The sequence below is a fragment of the Paralichthys olivaceus genome, chromosome 5, assembly GCF_024713975.1.
Source record: "Paralichthys olivaceus isolate ysfri-2021 chromosome 5, ASM2471397v2, whole genome shotgun sequence".
Taxonomy (NCBI): Eukaryota; Metazoa; Chordata; class Actinopteri; order Pleuronectiformes; family Paralichthyidae; genus Paralichthys; species Paralichthys olivaceus.
In genome coordinates this window covers 435,001-455,598 of record NC_091097.1, presented here as the reverse complement: position 1 = coordinate 455,598, position 20,598 = coordinate 435,001, and the positions used below count along the sequence as shown (strand labels likewise).

The window sequence follows — 20,598 nt, the reverse complement described above, 5'->3', positions numbered from 1 at the left end:
CTAAAGTCTGAGAGGTGTCGTCTCATAGCTAGTTAGCATGGTTAGCATCGTTAGCAAAGCTGTGCTGTGTGTTCACCCATGAAAATCATTAAATAATTTGTAGATATCAGAGGCTCATTCAGTGAACTGGAGTTTGTGTGAAAACCTGCTGCCAAAACAAAAGACATCAAATATGAAGCCAAACCATGGATATAATATAATATATACTATAGTGATAGTATAATATTGCAGTATAATGTACATACTATGTACATGTGTGTGTTTTTAATTTGTATATCTACTGTCGGTTGAAGATCACAGCACTAAATAATGTCAGTACCGTTTAAAGTCCAGCAGGTGGCAGGAGATGAAAACCACGAGTCTGAGTCCATCCTTAAAAACACCAGTGAAGAAGAACTTCCTTACCCACAATTCTTTGAGGCTTCCGGTTCCAACCATTCGAGCCCTAAGATGGCGGACCGGCGGCGACGGAGGCGGCGCGCGTCCCAGGACAGCGAGGACGACGACGAGTCCGGTTCGGGTTCGGACAGCGGGAGGTCGGCGTCCCCGACCTTGAAGAGCCGGGCGAAAGAGCCCGAGCCGGCGGAGGCCCCAGCGGTTCGACCCGAGGCGAAGAGCGAAGTGGAGTCCGAATGTGTGAGTAGCGGCTAACTCCGGGAGCTAACGTTAGCTTCGCCCAGCCGACGGCTCCGTGTCCCGGGCAGGAGCCTGGACTGACGCCTCAGGCAGGAGCTCTTCTCCCGGAGGTGGAGTCCAGGCTTTGCTCGGTGTCCACGGAGGAATCCTCCGTTGCTGAGTGAATGAAGCCGCCGGTGTTAACGGGAGGAATCTGTCACTTCGCTGTTTGCTCTTCGCTTGTTCAGTCTCCGTCTCATCGGGACGTGAACTCGGGTTCATCGGGACCATCGGACCAGTTGGCGCCAGTTGAATTAGTTTACACAGGAAACAGAAGCGGCCATTACACCGGCTCCGGGTTCTCCCCGGTGACGTTGCTCTGCTGTGAGGAAGAAGCGGCTGGTCTGCGGGTAGTCTGCCGGTTGTCCAGGCCGGACAGGCCGAGCTGCTCTCAGGAGCAGCTGCTGTCGGCTCCAGCGCGAGTCCAGCACTAGTTAACGTGGATGATGTCACAGCTCCTGGTTCTTGGTCGGTGGGGACAGTGGTTATAGATCAGGGGACCACTGGTGTTTGATACCGGAGACACTGACGAGTACATCCAGACCTCCGCCACAGGAGTCACACGTACATCTGTACTGCAGTAGGACTACAGACACTAGTGTAAAAGTACTGATTCAACCTCCTAACTGCAGTAAAAGTATACAAGTACAGACTCTATCGTCTGTATTTGTACAAAACAAACTGAGCCTCATGTCAAATATAAAACAACTTGAAACAGGTTAACACCAGAGAGGATTTGTGAGCATGAAGAATGTTCCAGGATGAAAGTTGATGTGTTGAACTCCACATTCAGCAGTTTTGTCGTCATCAGTGATGATTCTGATTCTTCACTTTCTTCCATGACGTTTCTCCTCCTGACAGACAGATGCTCCTCTTCTCCACATCTGAGTCTCTCTCATCGTGTGACATCTGTTGTGTGTGATCTGCTCTGATTGATACACAACACGGAATCGTCTTTTCAGTGTTTTTGTCCATTACGGTTGAACCTGTCTTGATGTTGGGAAGGTGACGCTTGATGATGCAAAATTAAAAATACAGATAATTCCCCTCAAATGTTTTCAAGCTAAAGTAACGAGTCGCTTTAGAAAATGTTCATGTCTGAAAACAGCTTCGATCACTTTTGCTTTTCATCTGATGTTTTAGTCTCTAATACCTTTTCTTTGTCCATCTTCTTGCAGGAGAGTGAAGATGGAGTGGGAGAAGGTAAATATATATTTATTATTTCATAGCAACAACCTAGAAACAGAAACTAAAAGACAGCTGTTGTACTTGCTGACTGTAAATCAAGATGGACGACGTGTCTCTACTTCCTCCTGTTGTACAAAAATGACTCCAGAATATCTCAGCTGGTGACGTCATTTGCAGATATATACCGTCTGATGCTGTGAATCCTGTTTATCCTCTGACACTCTCTGTCTCTGCTTCTTGTCCAGCTGTCCTGTCTGACTACGAAAGTGCAGACCCCGAGGACAACGGCTCCCATTCAGAGGTAGAACACCAAATAATTAACTGGCATCAGCTGTTTGAGATTCAGACTTGTTTTCACTGGGCTCTCTGGTCGTGAGTGAGCTGTCTACAAGAGAACAAACATAACTTTTACTTCTATATAAATATATATGTATATAGTTTGTAAGTGTAAGTGTCTTAGGAGGCATCTTTGAAAAGTTGAACCCTGTTCTCCTGTGTGTCCGCAGGGTGTGGAGGAGGAAGAGGAGGCCGAGCAGTACAGCGACGAAGACGCCCCGGCAGCAGCCAGTGAGTCGGAGCCTGCGACTCCCAGCGGCCCGGCAGCTGGAGAGGAGGGCGAGCGGGTAGAGGTCAATGAGGAGGAGGAGGAGGAGGAGGAGGAGGTGGAGGAACAGGAGCCAGAGAGGGAGGAGCCAGAGAGCGAGGGAGGGGGGCAGAGTAAAGAGGAGAGCAAAGCAGAGGAGAAGGAAAATCTCACCGGAGAGAGACAGAGCGGAGATGGACAGGTGAGTCGTGACCTCACGTCTGTTTTAGTGACCTGCATCAAACTGCTGCTTGAAACGAACCAATCTGACAACAAATGATCAAATATGTTGCATGTGACACGTTTGGCTGAAATGTTTGATTCCTGCCAGTTACACTATCTTATTGTATTTATAATTTATGAAAACGATTCCACCGTTATGTGCTTGAGTAAAGGATAAACGTAAACTGTGCTACATATCAACGCATCCCCATCCAAATCTACTTATGAGTACACGCTTGTGCCGTGATCTTTTTTTCATACTGGTCGACAGCAGAGGGTTGAACTGTTGCGTTCTTGCTTCTGTGCAGGAGTCCACAGACGACCCAGAGACGAAGGCAGGAGGAAAACCGGGTCAAAAGCTCGACGATGACGAGGACAGAAAAAACCCGGCCTACATCCCTAGGAAGGGACTGTTCTTCGAGCATGACGTCAGAGGTCACGCTCAGGAGGAGGAGAGGTACAGGAAGCAGATCGGTTATTTTATTATGAAGGTCACCATTTGACAACAAATCTGGACGTCACATCGAGTCGTTGTGTCAAATTTGATGAAGCTCAAGATGAAATATGTAATTAACTAATTAATTAATTAGTTATTTTAGTTTCTGCTTTTTGTAAACGGACGGTCTTCATATGATTCTACACAAACAACAGTTTTAACCCACTTTGTTCAAGTTGTGGTTTTGACGACTGTTTGTTCATCGTGCTGCTCGTACACATTCTCCAACGCTGCTTCTAAACACTTTTCAGTGGAATATGCCTTTAACTTCATTATGTCTCCCTCTGTGCGTCCTGTCAGACCTAAAGGTCGGAACAGGAAGCTGTGGAAAGACGAGGGTCGCTGGGAGCACGACAAGTTCAGGGAGGAGGAGCAGGCGCCAAAGAGCCGCGAGGAGCTCATCGCCATCTATGGTTATGACATCAGAAACGGCGGCGGCCCAGGAGACCGCTCGTACAGACAGCGCAGACCAAGGTGAGAAAAAAGTCCTGAAAACAGTTTATGGTGATGTCAACATTGCTTAAATATATAACTCGTTGAATCTGAGCCTTGGCGCCTTGTCTTTGCAGACAGAGCGTGTCTCCCAGCAGAGACAAGCGGTGGAGAGAGGGAGGAGGAGGAGAGCGATCAGTCCGATCCTGGCATGGAGGAGGTGGAGGTCTAAACCGAGGAGTTCCTCCACCTTCATCCATCCACACATCCTCTACATCATCTTCCTCCCTCCCTCTCTCCTCCGCTCAGCGCAGCAACAACCCCTCCAGACCGCCACCCTCCCGCAGCAGACCATCGCACCAGAGTCAGATGCACCTCCCACCTCAATCCCACTACAGGAATGATGAATCAAACGCACCCCAAATGCATCCCAGAGAGCGACAGGGCCCTAAAGCACATTCGGAGCTTGCAGGCGACAGGGGTGTGGCCAGCAGAGGAGGGCGTGGCAGCGGAGGAAGGGGGGGTCCCTCTGTGGTCGTTGAGAACAGCAGCACCAGCCAACCAGGTGTTGAGGAAAAGGACCTGAGCTCCAGCGCTGTAAAGACAGTGGCGTTGTCACAGCCGGGCGGTTATCAGTCTGCTTCACCCAGACGACAGCAGAAGGAACAACGAGGCAGCGCCGACCGCTCTGTGTCTGGATTGGCTTCTTCCTCCTCCACATCTGACCCCTCCCTTCAATCATCATCAGCAGCCAATCGGGAATCCTCTCCTCCCACCGAGCGGCCGGTAGAGCGTAAATCTTACTTGCTGGCCCGCAGGACTCGCTCTCGGCCCACAGACCTGGGAAGCAAACAGCCATCCGTGGAGGAGACCGCGGGCGGGAACGCCTCATCCCCCGGCAGTGTGGGAGGGAGGAGCTGGACGGGAGCAGGAGACAGTCCCAGTCAGACAGGGGGTGGAGGGGGAGGGGGGCTGACCGAGCTGGACCAAGACGTGGCTCGACTCAGTCTGGCCGGACAGACCTGGAACCAGAGTCCGACGTCATACATCCGCTCTGAGATGAGAGGTGAGTCACATGACCTGAAATACACCAGATGTTGTTATAAGTGGAAACAACTTGATGAGAAGTTTGTGAACTTGAACCTGCTCGGCCCTCGATCTTGAAATCAGCGCTAGCAGCAGGTGGTTAGTTAAAAAATCCTGATGTTCAGGTGCCATGACTGGACACAAAAGATACTGTGATGTCATCGTGCAGCTCACAGCTGGTAACCAGCCTGAACTCGGTCCCAGCTGATTCATGTTTCTGTTCGCAGGCCTCCCGAGCCCCCTGCACATCCCCGGGGGCCCGCCGCAGTTCTCCAGCATTGAGGAGATGGGCGTCGGCTCTAGTCGGGCCAAACGCTACTCCTCCCAACGTCAGAGACCCGTACCTGAGCCGGCTCCGCCCATGCACCTGGGAGTGATGGATGGACACTACTACGAACCCAGTAAGACGAAGAGGACGTTTATACCTTCATGTGAAAAATTCATGAAATAATCTGTCAAATGAGTCGTTTTTAAAAAGAAGTGAAGGTTTTGTGCAGAAACCTGGAACTTGTCCATCTCACCAGCAGAGGGCACTGCAGGTCTGAGGTGTCTGTGTTGTTGACGGACGTCTGTGATCTGTAGAGTCACTGATGTTTGGACGAGTTCTGACCTGTGACGTGCACTAACGTCGGCTCTGCTCATTAATTACATGTGTTCATTTAGACCTGATAACTAAGATTGAACTGTTTTGATTTAAAGTACCCCCCCCCCCTCGTCTCTTCCTCAGTGTCGTACCAGGGACCAATCTATGCTCATGGGGATGGCCCCGCCCCCATCCCACCACAAGGCATGCTGGTCCAGCCTGAGATGCACATCCCCCACCCTGGTCAGTGGCGTCGGTTTTTCTTCACCTGTTTCAGAAGCTGATTTATTTATGAATAAATGTTGATTTATTTTCTGTGTCGCTCGTCTCCAGGTCTCCACCCACACCAATCAGGTGCCCCGATCGCTAACCCCACCCTCTACGCAGGCCCACCTGTGTCTTTGTCACCCGGGCAACCACAGCAACTGCTGCCACCTCCGTTCTATCCTCCACCGGGCGTCATGACCTTCCCTTACCCTACCATGTACCCAACCCCACAGGTAGAAGTTATCACTGTCTTTGTGTAACTGTTACTGAGCAACAGCGCCCCCTGCAGCTCCACACTGAAATTAACTGTTGGTCTCTGTCTGGTGAAGAAAAATAGAAAAAACAAAGTGAATCAATGTGTTGAGCTCAGACTGGATATTACCCATGATCCTCTGCTTCCCGAACCAGGATATTAGAGATAAACTCTGGTTGTTGACTTTAACTCTTCCACCTGCTGGAGCGGACTCTGTTGGTCTCGTTCATGTGAACACGCTTTAGGGGAAGTTTTAAAGTACAACTGTTCACCTCGACTCAAGATGAACCGATTACGTCAGCACTCTTTGTCGTCTTGAACATATGTCAGGTCCTTAAGGTCTGAGCTCGTGTGGTGAATGCAACATGTCAGGAACACGTTGGTTGAGTCGTACGACCACGATGTGCTAATATTACTTGTGTGTGTGTGTGTGTGTGTGTGTGTGTGTCTGTCTCAGGGTCAGGCCCAGGTGACCTATGGAGGTGTGACGTACTACGACACGATGCAGCAGCAGGCTCAGCCCAAGCCTTCACCCCCCCGCCGCACGTCCCAGCCCGTCACCGTCAAGCCCCCCCCACCAGAGGTGCCCTTTGCCTCAGAGTGACCCCGCCCCTCGTCCCTCCCTGCCACCCGTTTCAATCTCACTCTGACTGAAAACCACAGGTGAGCACCTCTTCACTTGGTGTCCTGGGACGTCAGTGTCCTGCGGAGGGACTGTGGGGGGGTCGTTGTGGTTTAACGTGTGGCGACCTCTGCTCTGTCTGCAGGGGCGGGATGGGAGGGGTCGGTGAGGCGCTGCGGTCCCAACGGCAACCACCGGCAGTCACGAGCGAGGGACATACGGACGAAGACAAACTGCAAGAGACTCACAGCGGTTGTGTTGCGGTTTGGCAGCTCGACCGTACCGCAAGGTAGTCAGGTGTGGCGCACAGGTTCATTCCAGCCAACGTTGAAACTATAAAACAAGTTCAAAGCCTGCGGACATTTAACTCGAAAGTCGGTCGGACGACGTGGAGCCACTTGAGTCGATATGATAAACAAAAGTTTGGTTTAAACACCGAGAACACAATCGGTTTGAGTTTCTCTTTGTCTTGTCAAGTTGTCCTTTGTGTTTACTTCACAGCGTCAGTTTCATTAAACAGGAAACAGAAAGTTAGCATGTTTTCATGTTTGCTCTCTGTGGTCAAGATAAAAAACGAGAACTAGGAAGAACGAAGGTGAGAATCTGTGGATCGGTTGTTTTTATAGTTTGAATTCAGTTCGTGTTCATCGCCAGTGTTACCACCGTGTTCTTACATGTGACGATCTCCGCCACCTCCCCCACAGAAGTTTTATTAGCGTCATCTTTGATTTTTGAACATCTTCAAAGTCATTGAAGAGAATTTTCTGCCTCCAAGTTCTTGTAGTTTTTCTTTGTGTCAGTAAACTGAACCTCTGTGTGAAACTGATGGATCAATAAAACACGACAGGTTCATTGATAATTAGTCGCAGCCTGATGATGATCATCTGCTCTCAGTTTTCATCACGTCTCACGATGTGCCAAAGCAGAAATTCAGTTTAATTGAATGAATCCGACTGATGCCGCCTTTTATTCGTGCACGCCGTCCGTCCGCTCGCCTCAGACATCAGCAGCACAGTTACTGAAAAACGTTGATAAAACTCCTTTGAAGGTCGTTAAGGAGAAAATTCAATCGCCGACACGAACGTTGCACAAACAGTCTGACAGGTGCTGCTGCTGCGTGGGCGGGGCCGTTAATCGTCGCTGTAAATAGAACCTAAATGTAAATAGAAGCAGATAAAATAGAGCAGCAAACATATTCTAATGATTCTAGAGCAACAGATAGAAAACGCATCGGCAGGGACTCGGAATGTTACGATGGATTTTATTTAGAGAGGTAGCAATGACAAAAAGATGAGCGGCTTCCACTTCGCTATGTTTTTTTTTTGTTTTTTGTTTTTTTGACACGACCCTGTTTGATTTTAATACTGTTATTTTTTATTATTACTAGTGAATGCAGGAGTTAAATGACTTTTTAGTTTCACATGTTTGAGGAAACGTTGTTTATTTGACCTGCAGAATCTTTTCCAGTAAACGGTTCAACTCTAACGCTCTCGTCTGTTTCCCTGTCTGTTTGAGAGGCTGTGACTTTGATTTTGAACAAGGGTAACGTCAGTATTCACAGAGAACTTTGGGTTAAAATTCACAAAAGGTTTCACCTTCTTCACGTCAGACGAGGTGAATGCATGAATGATGGACGTGTGTGTGTGCGTGTGTGCGTGTGTGTGTGTTGAGGAGGCAGCAGCAACGTTGTGATGGTGACCTCACAGACGGTGTCATGTGTTTGTGATGGCAGCTTCACAGAACAGACTGTTAGTAAAGACGGGCAACATGCCACCATTCCCTTAAATATATTTATATATAAATTAAAATGTCTCTGACACAAATACCGCCATCTTGTGGTGATGATGTCATTCGCAGTCAGTCTGAGCAGCAGCAATCAGGAGTCAGTGTCAGCTGTCAATCATGTTTTTATATCATCAAACAATAATTAAACCAAACTGATGAGAAACACTTGAACAAACATCAGTGAGATCAGAACGACCTGAAACGACAGAAACATCTTTGATAAACATTTATTTATCGTCTACGTCTCCCATCTGCTAACAAGGAGGGAAGTTATACTGCAGCCAGCCACCAGGGGGCGGTCAAGTTGCTGATCTTTGTTTTCCGTCTGTTTCAGCTCATTTGTTAATGACTGATGTGTCGATCGACTGTTCTGATTGGACGTCTCTTAGTAGTTTGGGTCCATCGGGCTGGATGTGATTTTTTTCTTATTTCTTTTTTCTGAATCTACTTCCTGTGTTGAGAGCGAGCTGCTGTTAAAAGACGTGCTTGACCTTTGACCTGAGCTGACCCGACAGTTCACTGTGCTGAAGATGATGATGTGTAGTTTGTGTTGAACGTTGTCGTCCACTCAGAGGATCAATAAAGATTATAACTGACGATCAACATGTTTTCGTCTTTGTCTTCTTCCCCCCCCCGTCTCTTTGTTACTTATTCTTATGTCTCTCGCTTACTCTCGTTCTTTTATTTTGTATTTCTCTCTCTTCTTTTCTTTATTGAACATTACAGTAACATGTTGTGTCCTCAAGGGGGAGCAGTCATGGATACTGGAGGAGGAAGATGAGAAGTGTCTTCCTCAGACGTGTTCAGGTTACAACCCTGATAACGTGTGGTCATGTGTCTCCAGAGGATCAGCTGATGGTCACATGTTGACAGTTTTACTACGACGATCAGTATTATCACGGAGAAAAACTACAAACATCTGAAAACATCTAAAATGTATTGATCACATGATCAGTTCTCTGCTCGAGAGATAACAACCAATCTATCGTCACGACAACAGAGGAACTGTCCCCGAACAAACCATGTGACTATACACATGTACACACACACACACATATACACACATACATATATACACATGTACACACACACACACACATATATATATACACACATGTACACACACACACATATATATATATATATATACACACATGTACACACACACACATATATATATATATATACACATGTACACACACACACATATATATACACATGTACACACACACATATATATATATATACACATGTACACACACACACATATATATATATATATATATATATACACACACATATATATATATATACACACACATGTACACACACACACACATATATATATATACACACATGTACACACACACACAAATATATATACACATGTACACACACACACATATATGTACACACACATTTACACACACACATATATATATACACATGTATACACACATACATATATATATATACACATGTACACACACATATATATATACACATATACACACATATATATATATATATATATACACATGTACACACACATATATATATATATATATATACACATGTACACACAAATATACACACATATATATATATACACATGTACACACATATATATATATATACACATGTACACACATATATATATATATATATATATACACATGTACACACACATATACACACATATATATACACATGTACACACACGTACACACATATACACACATATATATATATATATATACACATGTACACACACATATACACACATATATATATACACATGTACACACGTATGTATGTGTGTACATGTGTATTTATGTAACAGTATTATGTGGGGGGGGTTTTCTTCATCAATTTTACAGCACTGGAAGTAAACGTGCACGCGCACGTCCTGGTCTGTCGGGATCGCGCAACTGCAGCAGATCAGCGCGGGGGGGCGGGGCTGGAGGGGGGGGGCGTTACGATTCATTTCACTAAATTAACGGGGGGGGGGGGGGGGGGCAGCCTCTGCAGTATCCCCCCTCCTGCTCCTCCCCCCTCCTGCCGCTGATGCTCAGAAGTCCCACCGTCCTCGAACGCACCGCGCCAGGCGGGTTTTCCTCCTCCTTCAGGTGTGAGGGGGGATCGAACCTGTGACCGTCGCCCCGCGGCTCATTACCGTACAAACCTCCGAGGAACCACCGCACAGCTGCGGGCACTCAGGCCGGAAAGGAGCTGCTCCGTCCGCGGATTGACATTCTCGGGTTTTCCGTGTCGCTCGGTGCCGGAGCTCCGTGTTTACGGCGGCGGCCGCAGAGAGCGCGGAGAGCGCGGAGCAGGACGCTGAGGCCGCGGGGGAGCACCGGAGCACCGGAGGACCGGAGGACCGGAGCACCGGGGCACCGGGGCTTCTGTTGAAGGACCAACCGCGGTGATACGACACAGACAGACGGGGTAGAGAAGCTCTCTCTGCCGCCCACATCCACCTCCTCCACCGCCTCCTCCCTCCGCCTCCGATGGGTTAAAGTCGGCTCGTTGTTCCAGAGACGCCTCGCGGAGCCTCGGAGCTTCACACCTGCTCAGGCCGACCCGCAGGGCCGGAGGATGTAGAGACACCTGCCGCCTCCTGCAGCTCCCACCTCCGCGCAGTCTCTGCACCATCACCCCTCCTCCCCCATCCTCCCCCCTCCTCCCCCATCCTCCCCCATCAGCACCACTCTCCCTGCCGCCCACTGACCCCACCATGCCGGCGGGGATGAAGCCCCTGGAGAAGTTCCTGAAGAAGCAGACCACCGCGCTGACCCGGGCCGGGGGCTTCGTGGGCGGAGTGGGGGACAAGGCCAGCGGGGGAACCGGAGCGTCCCGGCGGAGGGCCAGTCTGTCCCGGGTCGTTCCCTTCTTCAGGGAGACGTCACCTGAGAGCGGCCAGGCTCGAGAGGTGTTCAGGTACCGGCCTCATTGATTTAAAGGTCCAGTGTGAGATTCAGGTGAAATGTTCCAGAAAATAATGTTTTTACACTTTATATCTAAATCCTTTATATTTAAATACTTTATATCTAAATTTATATTTGAATACTTTATATCTAAATACTTTATATTGGAATCCTTTATATCTGAATACTTTATATATCTAAATTTATATTTGAATACTTTATATTGGAATACTTTATATTTGAATACTTTATATTGGAATACTTTATATATCTAAATTTATATTGGAATCCTTTATATCTAAATCCTTTATATTTGAATACTTTATGTTGGAATACTTTATGTGTACATCAGGAGCGGGTCCTCTCGACGGAGGCAGCCATGTTTTTTGTGTCGCTCAGATAAAAAGACGTCTTCGGTCTTGAAGCCATGGTTTTCTTAGTGGCCATTTGTGGTATTGCTATATTTTCCACATTAAAACTCAGTTTTGCTCCGTTTACCAGACACACGTAATTAAACCATACAAACTTTGGCCCCTGCAGCCCTGACAGTGAGGACCCCCCCCCCTGGCCCTCAGCTATCGGGACCGGCCCGGTCACGTTACCGAGCAGCGCTAACAGCTCTGGATCTGGTTCTGGAGGAGGAGACGTCCGCAGTCCGTCTCTGTCCAGTGACGAGCAGAGTTCTGAGGCCAGTCTGATCACAGAGGGCGGAGGCAGCAGCGGAGGAGGCGGGACTCCTCTTCACCCCGACACACCAGACAACCTGACCCTCACTGTGCTGGACAGCGTGGCGGGAAGACGTTACGGACACTGCACAGGTATGAAATCAGGTTCAATGTCCTCCACTGTGAGATTCTTTCTTTTGGGAGCAGCAGAAAAGTAGCGGAGTCCGAGCCACGCTTCAGGCCACGAGGTTTTATAGTGAAAATATTAGTTTGCCGAATTAATGATCAGCTCCTGTTTGCGGTGAACCCCGGGTTACACAGGTAACTGCCACTGCATCGCAGTGACACTGAAGGAAACCTGAAAACACCAGGACTCTGAACGGAGCTCAGTCGGCAGCATCTGTCTCTACAAGTGGATTCTGTTTGTGTCTGAGATAACGACATTTATTACATATGATTATAACATCACTTTGATCCAGAGCGACTCGCAATAAGTGCATCAGCCACGAGGGACGGTACACGAGTACTAGATGTACTGGATGAGCTGCAGCGGTCGGATAGCACCAGCAGGTAGACCAGGCAGGAGGGAGGTGCAGTAGTGTAGACGTGAGATGACCAGAGCCTGGAGCAGAACCTTCAGAGAGAAGGGGACGTGTTCTCCTGATGTTGAGCGGCATGTATCTGTCAGTGATGTCGGCAGTAAGGGACAGTTGACTGTCGAGTGTCACGCCCAGGTTCTGATCAGTCTGGGTGAAAAGTAGTTCGGTCTTGGTTAATTCTCAGGTGGTGTGCAGACGTCCACTGAGAGACGTCAGTGAGACAGGAAGAGATTCGTGCTGCTTCCTGTGTTTCAGAGAGGATTAGTATTAGTTTGGTTAATCTGCGTCGCTGTGGTAAGAAAAGCCATGTGAGTGAGAGAGCTGGTGTACAGAAAGAAGAGGAGAGGACCCGGGACAGAACCTTGAGGGACTCCAGTAGTGAGTTAACCTCTGACCTCGACTGTAAACAACCTACAACCTGATGAGGGAGAAGACGGAGGCCTCCACCCTCTGCTGCAATAACAATGAATGTTGTAAATACAGGATCGTGAAAACAAAGATCTGTTCCGAGGGTTAATCACAGCTGCTGCTGCAGATCAGACGTCAAACGATGGTAACAAGCGTTCTGTTGTTTTTAAAAGACGTGAACACATTTGTCCCTCTGCTCCTCCGTCACACTTTAATGTGCAACATAAAGAACCTGAAGCCTTCAGGTGGAAACTGCTCCGAAGTTAAAAAACCTGTAAAAGCTTCTTATACTAACTCGACCTGATGCGTCTTCACTGCCCAGCTCAAGAAAAAGAGCCTGAAGCAGCTTCACTTTCTTATTTGATGATTTGTTCATCATCAGTGAACCTTCACACGTTCTCTGCTTCATGTCACAGTAAAGAAACTATAAATATAAAAACAGACTTCCTCCTCGGCTCTGATGCACCAAACGAATAATTAATGATTAACTGACGAGATAATAAGCAGATGAAGTAACAGAGGATCGTCTGTCTGCAGAAAACAGATCACATTTTATCATCCGAGGTTTCTGAGAGGAAATATTTTACTGTTCAGACTGTTCCTGCAGAGTGTGTGTGTGTGTGTGTGTGTGTGTGTGTGTGTGTGTGTGTGTGTGTGTGTGTGTGTGTGTGTGTGTGTGTGTGTGTGTGTGGTTATATAATCACTGCCGACCTCTTTCAGAAACGCAGCCTGCTTATTACAGCTGAAGTGGGTGGGCATGCATGCGTGTACGTATGTGTTCCTGTAGGAGTGTGTGTGTGTGTGTGTGTGTGTGTGTGTGAGTGTGTGTGTGTGAGTGTGTGTGTGTGTGTGTGTGTGTGTGTGTGTGTGTGGGTCCATTTGCTGCACGCTTCATATTTTCAGAAACACTGATTTCTTTAAAAACACAATACAATGATAGAACATTTTAAAACATTTGCACATTAATTTAAATATATGAATATTTATACTAAGAAATAGAGAAAATGAAAAATAAAATGAACAAATAAAATAAAATAAATCGAACTCTGACCCATAACATGATTTTTGCATTGATTGGTGCATCATTTATTTAAATATGTTAAAATATTTGAGCAAAAACCTTTGAACAGATCCGAGTCTCACTCTGGGTTCGTGTGTGTGTGTGTGTGTGTGTGTGTGTGTGTGTGTGTGTGTGTGTGTGTGTGTGTGTGTGTGTGTGTGTGTGTGTGTGTGTGTCCTTTTATCAATATATTTAATAAGCAGAGCAGAAATGAAGTCATGGATTCTTTAACGAACATCGTCTGTTTAAATTAATGAATTATACAAAAGTCTGAATTTGTATAAATCCTCGTCTGATATTTTAATTGTTCCCGTCAGTTTCAGTTTCCAGAAGAAGCAGCAGAGTGAGCGCTCCTCCCTCCCTGTCGATCCATTGTTACAGTAGTTAGCACTTAGCCTGCATTAGCTCAGAGGGATGAATTTGGCTTAGAACCTGGCATCGACGTTTTCTACAGAAACTACCAGAGGAGACGTTTTCTATAGAAACTACCAGAGGAGACGTTTTCTATAGAAACTACCAGAGGAGACGTTTCTATAGAAACTACCAGAGGAGACGTTTTCTACAGAAACTACCAGAGGAGACGTTTCTATAGAAACTACCAGAGGAGACGTTTTCTACAGAAACTACCTGAGGAGACGTTTTCTACAGAAACTACCAGAGGAGACGTTTTCTACAGAAACTACCAGAGGAGACGTTTTCTACAGAAACTACCAGAGGAGACGTTTTCTACAGAAACTACCAGAGGAGACGTTTTCTACAGAAACTACCAGAGGAGACGTTTCCTACAGAAACTACCAGAGGAGACGTTTTCTACAGAAACTACCAGAGGAGACGTTTTCTACAGAAACTACCAGAGGAGACGTTTTCTATACAAACTACCAGAGGAGACGTTTTCTATACAAACTACCAGAGGAGACGTTTTCTACAGAAACTACCAGAAGAGACGTTTTCTACAGAAACTACCAGAGGAGACGTTTTCTATACAAACTACCAGAGGAGACGTTTTCTACAGAAACCACCAGAGGAGACGTTTTCTATACAAACTACCAGAGGAGACGTTTTCTACAGAAACTACCAGAAGAGACGTTTTCTACAGAAACTACCAGAGGAGACGTTTTCTATAGAAACTACCAGAGGAGACGTTTTCTACAGAAACTACCAGAGGAGACGTTTTCTACAGAAACTACCAGAGGAGACGTTTCTATAGAAACTACCAGAGGAGACGTTTTCTACAGAAACTACCAGAGGAGACGTTTCTATACAAACTACCAGAGGAGACGTTTTCTACAGAAACTACCAGAGGAGACGTTTTCTATAGAAACTACCAGAGGAGACGTTTTCTACAGAAACTACCAGAGGAGACGTTTCTATACAAACTACCTGAGGAGACGTTTTCTACAGAAACTACCAGAGGAGACGTTTTCTACAGAAACTACCAGAGGAGACGTTTTCTACAGAAACTACCAGAGGAGACGTTTCTATACAAACTACCAGAGGAGACGTTTTCTACAGAAACTACCAGAGGAGACGTTTTCTATAGAAACTACCAGAGGAGACGTTTTCTACAGAAACTACCAGAGGAGACGTTTCTATACAAACTACCTGAGGAGACGTTTTCTACAGAAACTACCAGAGGAGACGTTTTCTACAGAAACTACCAGAGGAGACGTTTCCTACAGAAACTACCAGAGGAGACGTTTTCTACAGAAACTACCAGAGGAGACGTTTTCTATACAAACTACCGGTGGAGTCGCCCCCTGCTGGTCAGTACACAGAACACCGGTTTCAGACACTCCTTCACTGGCTTCAGTTTCTGGACCTGCTTTAATAAACAGACTCTGACCGCGTCGCTCGCTAGATGAAACAGTAAGAATGAGAGTTTCGTCATGAGAGTCGGGCTCGGTCGGATCTCGTCACGCGTCGCCTCGTCACCACTAACCTGCCTGAGGACGCTCGTCAGAATGTGAGCTGTCGTTAGAGCTGAAGATCTTTTGTAGCTCGTCCAGTTGAGCTGCATGTTTCAGGTGTGAAGACGCTCGAGGGCTTTTCACTGCAAACAAGACGCACTGGTTTGTCCACAGGAATGATTGTTTCTCGTTAAGTCTCTGGGAAAGTGATTTAACGCTCCTTTTCTGAACAGTCCCCATTATGCTTGTGAGTAAATATAACTGTAAATGAAGTGAGCGCCCCCTGGTGGTTAACTGCAGCATAGGTCACAAGCCCAGCCTCCTTCGCATTAGCAACGCATGTATGGGCGGGACGTCGATACCCCCCGCTACCACTCCTCGATCACCACTGCACAGACTCAAATTATATCATCACCACAAGATGGCAGCGTTTGAATCCGAGATATTTAAGCTGCATTTTTGTACAACAGGAAGTGGAGACGTGTCGTCCATCTTTATATATTTCTGGATGACGTGTTATGTCCCAAGGAGACGCTCTGTTCTACAGAGGAGTTCCGTGATCAGCATGACCAGCTCCTCCCACCCTCATTGGTGTTGCCTAGCAACAAAGCTGCAGTTTGACACAGTGAGAAAGTTTAGATTTTAACATGTGCGTCATTAGCTGTGTGGTTGAGTTAATACTCTAGCATCGGACGTCTTTGTTTGCTGGCGTCATCACCTCTTAGAAAAATGCTTCACGACTAAAGTGCAATGAATCCTGGGACAGTTTCTGTGGGATGAAAGGACACATTAGAAGGAGCCTTTGATGTGAGTCCCGCTGCTGTGAAGAAATCGGCCCTGGGGGAGGCGGAGCCTAATTTTTATGTGCAGCTACACTGACGTGTCTTTGCTGATCGGTTGCAGGTCCAGAGTCGATAACGACCCTTTAATGACGGAGACGTTTCTAATTGTGGATGTAGGAACAGTATTTTCAGATGCATTTATTTTAACAAGCACAGACGTGTGAAAACATGATTAACATGAGAGAGAGACATCGTGTCCTCGGGTGTGAACGAGTCTGAAGCCACGTCGTCCTCGTCCGAGGTGTTTTTGTCTCAGCAGCTGGAAAATTACACCGTACTTCATATTTAATTACTGCAGAGCCGGAGCCTGGTGATCCTCCTCAGTCAGTGTGACCCACATCCAGCTTTCATTTAGCTCTGTCTGCAACACACACACACTCACACACTCACACACACACACTCACTCACACACACACACACACACACACACACACACACAGTCATAAAGCTGCTGCATATGAAGTGTGATGAATTCAGCGGTTGCTGCAGCGGTGCAGCGTTTGTCTGATTCTCTTCATGTTTGACGTCACTTAAAGCTGCAGTCGGGAGGTTTTTGAAAATGGAAGAGAGACGGGGAGAGAGAGAGGGAGAGAGAGAGAGACTAAACGAGTACAACTTCCAGGCCCCTCCCTCTCCTGCTCTGCACGATAGTAACCATAGCAACTGACAACGTGGAGAAAACGTGTCACTAACACCCACTAACCTTATCATCAGAATTAGGCTAACGTTAGCTTGACTACATCGTAACATCTCTTGCCTGTTAAGCAAACATGTGACAGAGGTCCCGCCCACACTGTGCGTGCGTTTGTTTCTCTTTTATAAAACTGTCTTTTGCTTGTTTATTGTTTTACACACACACACTGATAACAAGTGATGAGTTGCCGCAGAAACAACACGACCACAGTGGGAAGTTGGACAGGACTCAGAGAACCTGAGGGTGGCGCCGTACGTTCATGTGAGCAGGAAACACTTGAGAATCAAATGTTCTCTGTGATGACTGAACCTGACGATGGTGGTTAACACACACACACACACACACACACACACACACACAGTGAAAACTGAGGTTATTATTGTTGTGTGTGAGGGTGTGTCAGACACTGAGGATCTTATAAAATCATTGTGTGTGTACTTGTACAGATTTCTGTGTGAGGACATTTCAACCACTTTTTTAAAATCAGGTTCAGGTCAGGGTCCATTATGCTAGTGTGTGTGTGTGTGTGTGTGTGTGTGTGTGTGTGTGTGTGTGTGTGTGTGTGTGTGTCTCAGGAGCAGGCGTGTTGTTGCAGGTTCGAGTCTGTGAAAAAATGTCAATAACATTTCTACTGAATCAGGTCCTCACAAGTCCCTCTTATATTGTGTGTGTGTGTTTCAGTCTTCCTCATGTTGTGGGGACCTCACAGTCACATTATGACCACTTCCTGGTCAGGACATAACAAACGGGGCGGAGCATTCATAGTTGTGCGTAGGTGTGTGAGTTGCGTTGTAATTACACCACTGAAACACTGGTGGCAGTAGAGTTTCTATGCTGGTGTTGAGTGGTTCTGATTCTGGGACAAGGACCAAAGTGTAAAAACACCGGGATCTTCATCCTCAGAGGTTTGGTGCTGTGGTGTCCATGGTAACCGTTAGTTTTCTGTTTGTATCCCGGAGTCTGAAATCCACCCAGTGCTGAAGAAGAAGAAGAAAGTGAAGATAAAAGAAGAGTGGGCGAGGCAGGACGGCTCTGTGTGGGAGGACATTTCTTCTTTTCCTCTTTCGAAGAAGAGACCAAGTGAACAAGCTGCCCACCTTCCTCCTCCTCATCCTCCTCCTCATCCTCCTCCTCATCCTCCTCCTCCTCTTTCCTCGACCTCTCAAAGCTGCAGGTTTCTCTTATCCAACTTCCTGTGTGTGGCGACCTTAGTGCAGCACTTTATGTTGTAATTCAGTGTTTGTGTATCGTATAGACACACGTGTGTGTGTGTGTGCAGATTCATAAGAGGCTCTTTAGCACCTGTTCACATAGCAACCAGCTCTCGACAAGAGAGGAGTGGGAGGAGAGAGAGAGAGAGAGACAGACAGAGAGAGAGAGCGGAGGAGGTGGGAGGAAAAAACACTTGGACTTAAATGAGACGCTTCAGACCTGAAACCTCCGACGTCTCTGCACAGAAAAATAAAACATGTTGTTGCTCTCAGACGCTGGTTTGAGGAATCGTGGGTCCAGAGAAGGTTTTATTCAGAACTCGTTCTCTCCTGGTTTGTTTCAGAGCTTCAGACTCTCAGTTCAGTCTGAAGCTGAACTTCAGCTGTGAACGGTTCCTCAGACCAGAAGAGGAGTTCTGGGTCTGGATCAAACTGAACCTGGTTCTGTTGGTTCACAGTGAAAACACTTTGTTGGACCAATCACAGGAAGTAGAGACACATTAAACCACAGAAGAAGAAGAAGAAGAGGAAGTCTTCACCCTGCAGTCATGAAGAATCTGACATGAGGCTTAACACTGAAGAGGTCGAAGGTCATAGTCTGACGCAGCCTGTTAGATAAACTTCTGTTAATAAAGTTAATCCAAATATACACATGATCTCAGTCATAGGTCACATGTGTTTAGATCCAGTGTGACATCACTTCCTGCGGACATCCTCATGTCTGATGTCATCATCAATAAATCTGCAGAACTTTAGAATCTTGATGTTTTTTATTTTCCTTCAGTATCACAGTGAGGTCACTGCAAACAGGAAGTGATCACAGTCACTTCAGCTGCTTTTATTCTGAAAGAACAGGAGCTGATTAATATGGGAATATATATATTTATATATATATATTTTTATATATATATATATATATTCAAACACAGTATTTACTGGGATCAGTGACGTTTATTAGTTGTTAGATCATCACACACATTTCTCTCTTCACCCTCTCACTGTTGGCAACGTGGTCTCTATGGTAACTGCCTGCAGCGAGGCGGACCCCCGACAGGACACACCCACTGCAGCATCCATCTCACACACACATATAAACACGTGTATTGTATATATATATGTATATGTGTGTGTGTGTGTATATATACACATACATTTGTGTGTAGACACACATGTATGTATATATATACATGTACGTGTGTGTATACATGTGTGTATTACATGTATGTAGACACTATTGACAGTGTTTTAATGTCAGATTTGATACAAACCTTCTCTCCCGTGTCAGACGTCACGATGACGTTTTGTTGTGGTTGTTCATCTCAGGAACAAACGCTCACCTGCACTCAAAGATGACGTGATTAGATTTTGTTGATATACCCAGCATGCATTTCAATGCTAAAAGAAAGATGTCAGAGGTTGAAGCTTCAGGTCTCATTGTCTGAACGTTTTGAATTTCTGACGTGTCTTAAAAAAGTATATATACACACACATATATATATATATATATATGTGTGTGTATATATATATATATATATATATATATGTGTGTATGTATGTATATAAAATCTTTTCTGTTAAAATCGTTCATAACTGACGACCGTCTCTGTGTCTCTGTAGAAACTCTGCTGGATGACTTCATGTTGACACATCCCATCTTCCTGACAGCCGACAGGCTCCAGCAAGTCCTGCTGCAGCAGTATCCTTCTCTCACACACACACACACACTCGTACATGCATAATTACCCTGACAGAATGTGCTCGCAGCGCTGAGTTGAGGTGTGGACGTCCAATTGTCCTCGTGTGTGTGTGTTTGACAGCTGAGCTCATTTAACTCACTACAACTTTGATCGGTCGTGTTTGTGTTCACAGTTTGTTTCACTCAACATGTTCGGTGCAAAAATCTACTTCTCCCCTCTGGCGCCACCCTGAGGAGAATGAGTTTATTTTTGGGTCCACTTCTGGAGGATCTGTTCTTTGTGAGGCCGTCAGCTCAGTGAGAAATCCAGTTTGAATGAATTCGATGTGACTCACTCATCTGTGACGGTTCCTCGCTGATAGTTTGGCTGCAGGTTTTAAAACTCCTCACCGTT

At 46.4% G+C, this 20,598-nt stretch overlaps 2 protein-coding genes across 3 annotated transcripts in view; both read left to right on the top strand.

The window, feature by feature from the left end:
• The first annotated feature begins 411 nt into the window (after nt 1-411).
• On the top strand, nt 412-8,795 carry casc3 (casc3 exon junction complex subunit). Of its 2 annotated transcripts, XR_002203885.2 has the most exons (12): nt 412-636; nt 1,854-1,878; nt 2,109-2,164; nt 2,370-2,648; nt 2,977-3,125; nt 3,465-3,638; nt 3,734-4,662; nt 4,910-5,083; nt 5,410-5,508; nt 5,599-5,765; nt 6,243-6,448; nt 6,553-8,795. XR_002203885.2 is itself a non-coding variant. In XM_020111366.2 (11 exons), the coding sequence occupies exons 1-11, from the start codon at nt 451-453 to the stop codon at nt 6,387-6,389; spliced, it is 2,385 nt and encodes a 794-aa protein (XP_019966925.2). In that variant the 5' UTR covers nt 412-450; the 3' UTR covers nt 6,390-8,795. The 2 variants fall into 2 exon arrangements, 1 of the variants encoding a protein (XP_019966925.2); XM_020111366.2 differs by having other exon boundaries at nt 6,243-8,795.
• A 1,448-nt stretch (nt 8,796-10,243) lies between these two features.
• The window catches only part of rapgefl1 (Rap guanine nucleotide exchange factor (GEF)-like 1), a 20,463-nt gene continuing 10,108 nt past the window's right edge, over nt 10,244-20,598 (top strand). The window contains exons 1-3 of the mRNA XM_069525502.1: nt 10,244-11,135; nt 11,663-11,940; nt 20,126-20,204. Coding sequence (XP_069381603.1) covers nt 10,933-11,135; nt 11,663-11,940; nt 20,126-20,204 — 560 coding nt within the window. The 5' untranslated portion in view covers nt 10,244-10,932. The remainder of the gene's footprint in view (nt 11,136-11,662; nt 11,941-20,125; nt 20,205-20,598) is intronic.

Bases quoted from the DNA above. Each gene is read 5' to 3' on its own strand.
- casc3 (XM_020111366.2), top strand. From the start codon at position 451: ATGGCGGACCGGCGGCGACGGAGGCGGCGCGCGTCCCAGGACAGCGAG. The intron at 2,165-2,369 runs GTAGAACACCAA...GTGTGTCCGCAG, and splicing joins ACAACGGCTCCCATTCAGAG to GGTGTGGAGGAGGAAGAGGA. The intron at 5,766-6,242 runs GTAGAAGTTATC...TGTCTGTCTCAG, and splicing joins CCATGTACCCAACCCCACAG to GGTCAGGCCCAGGTGACCTA.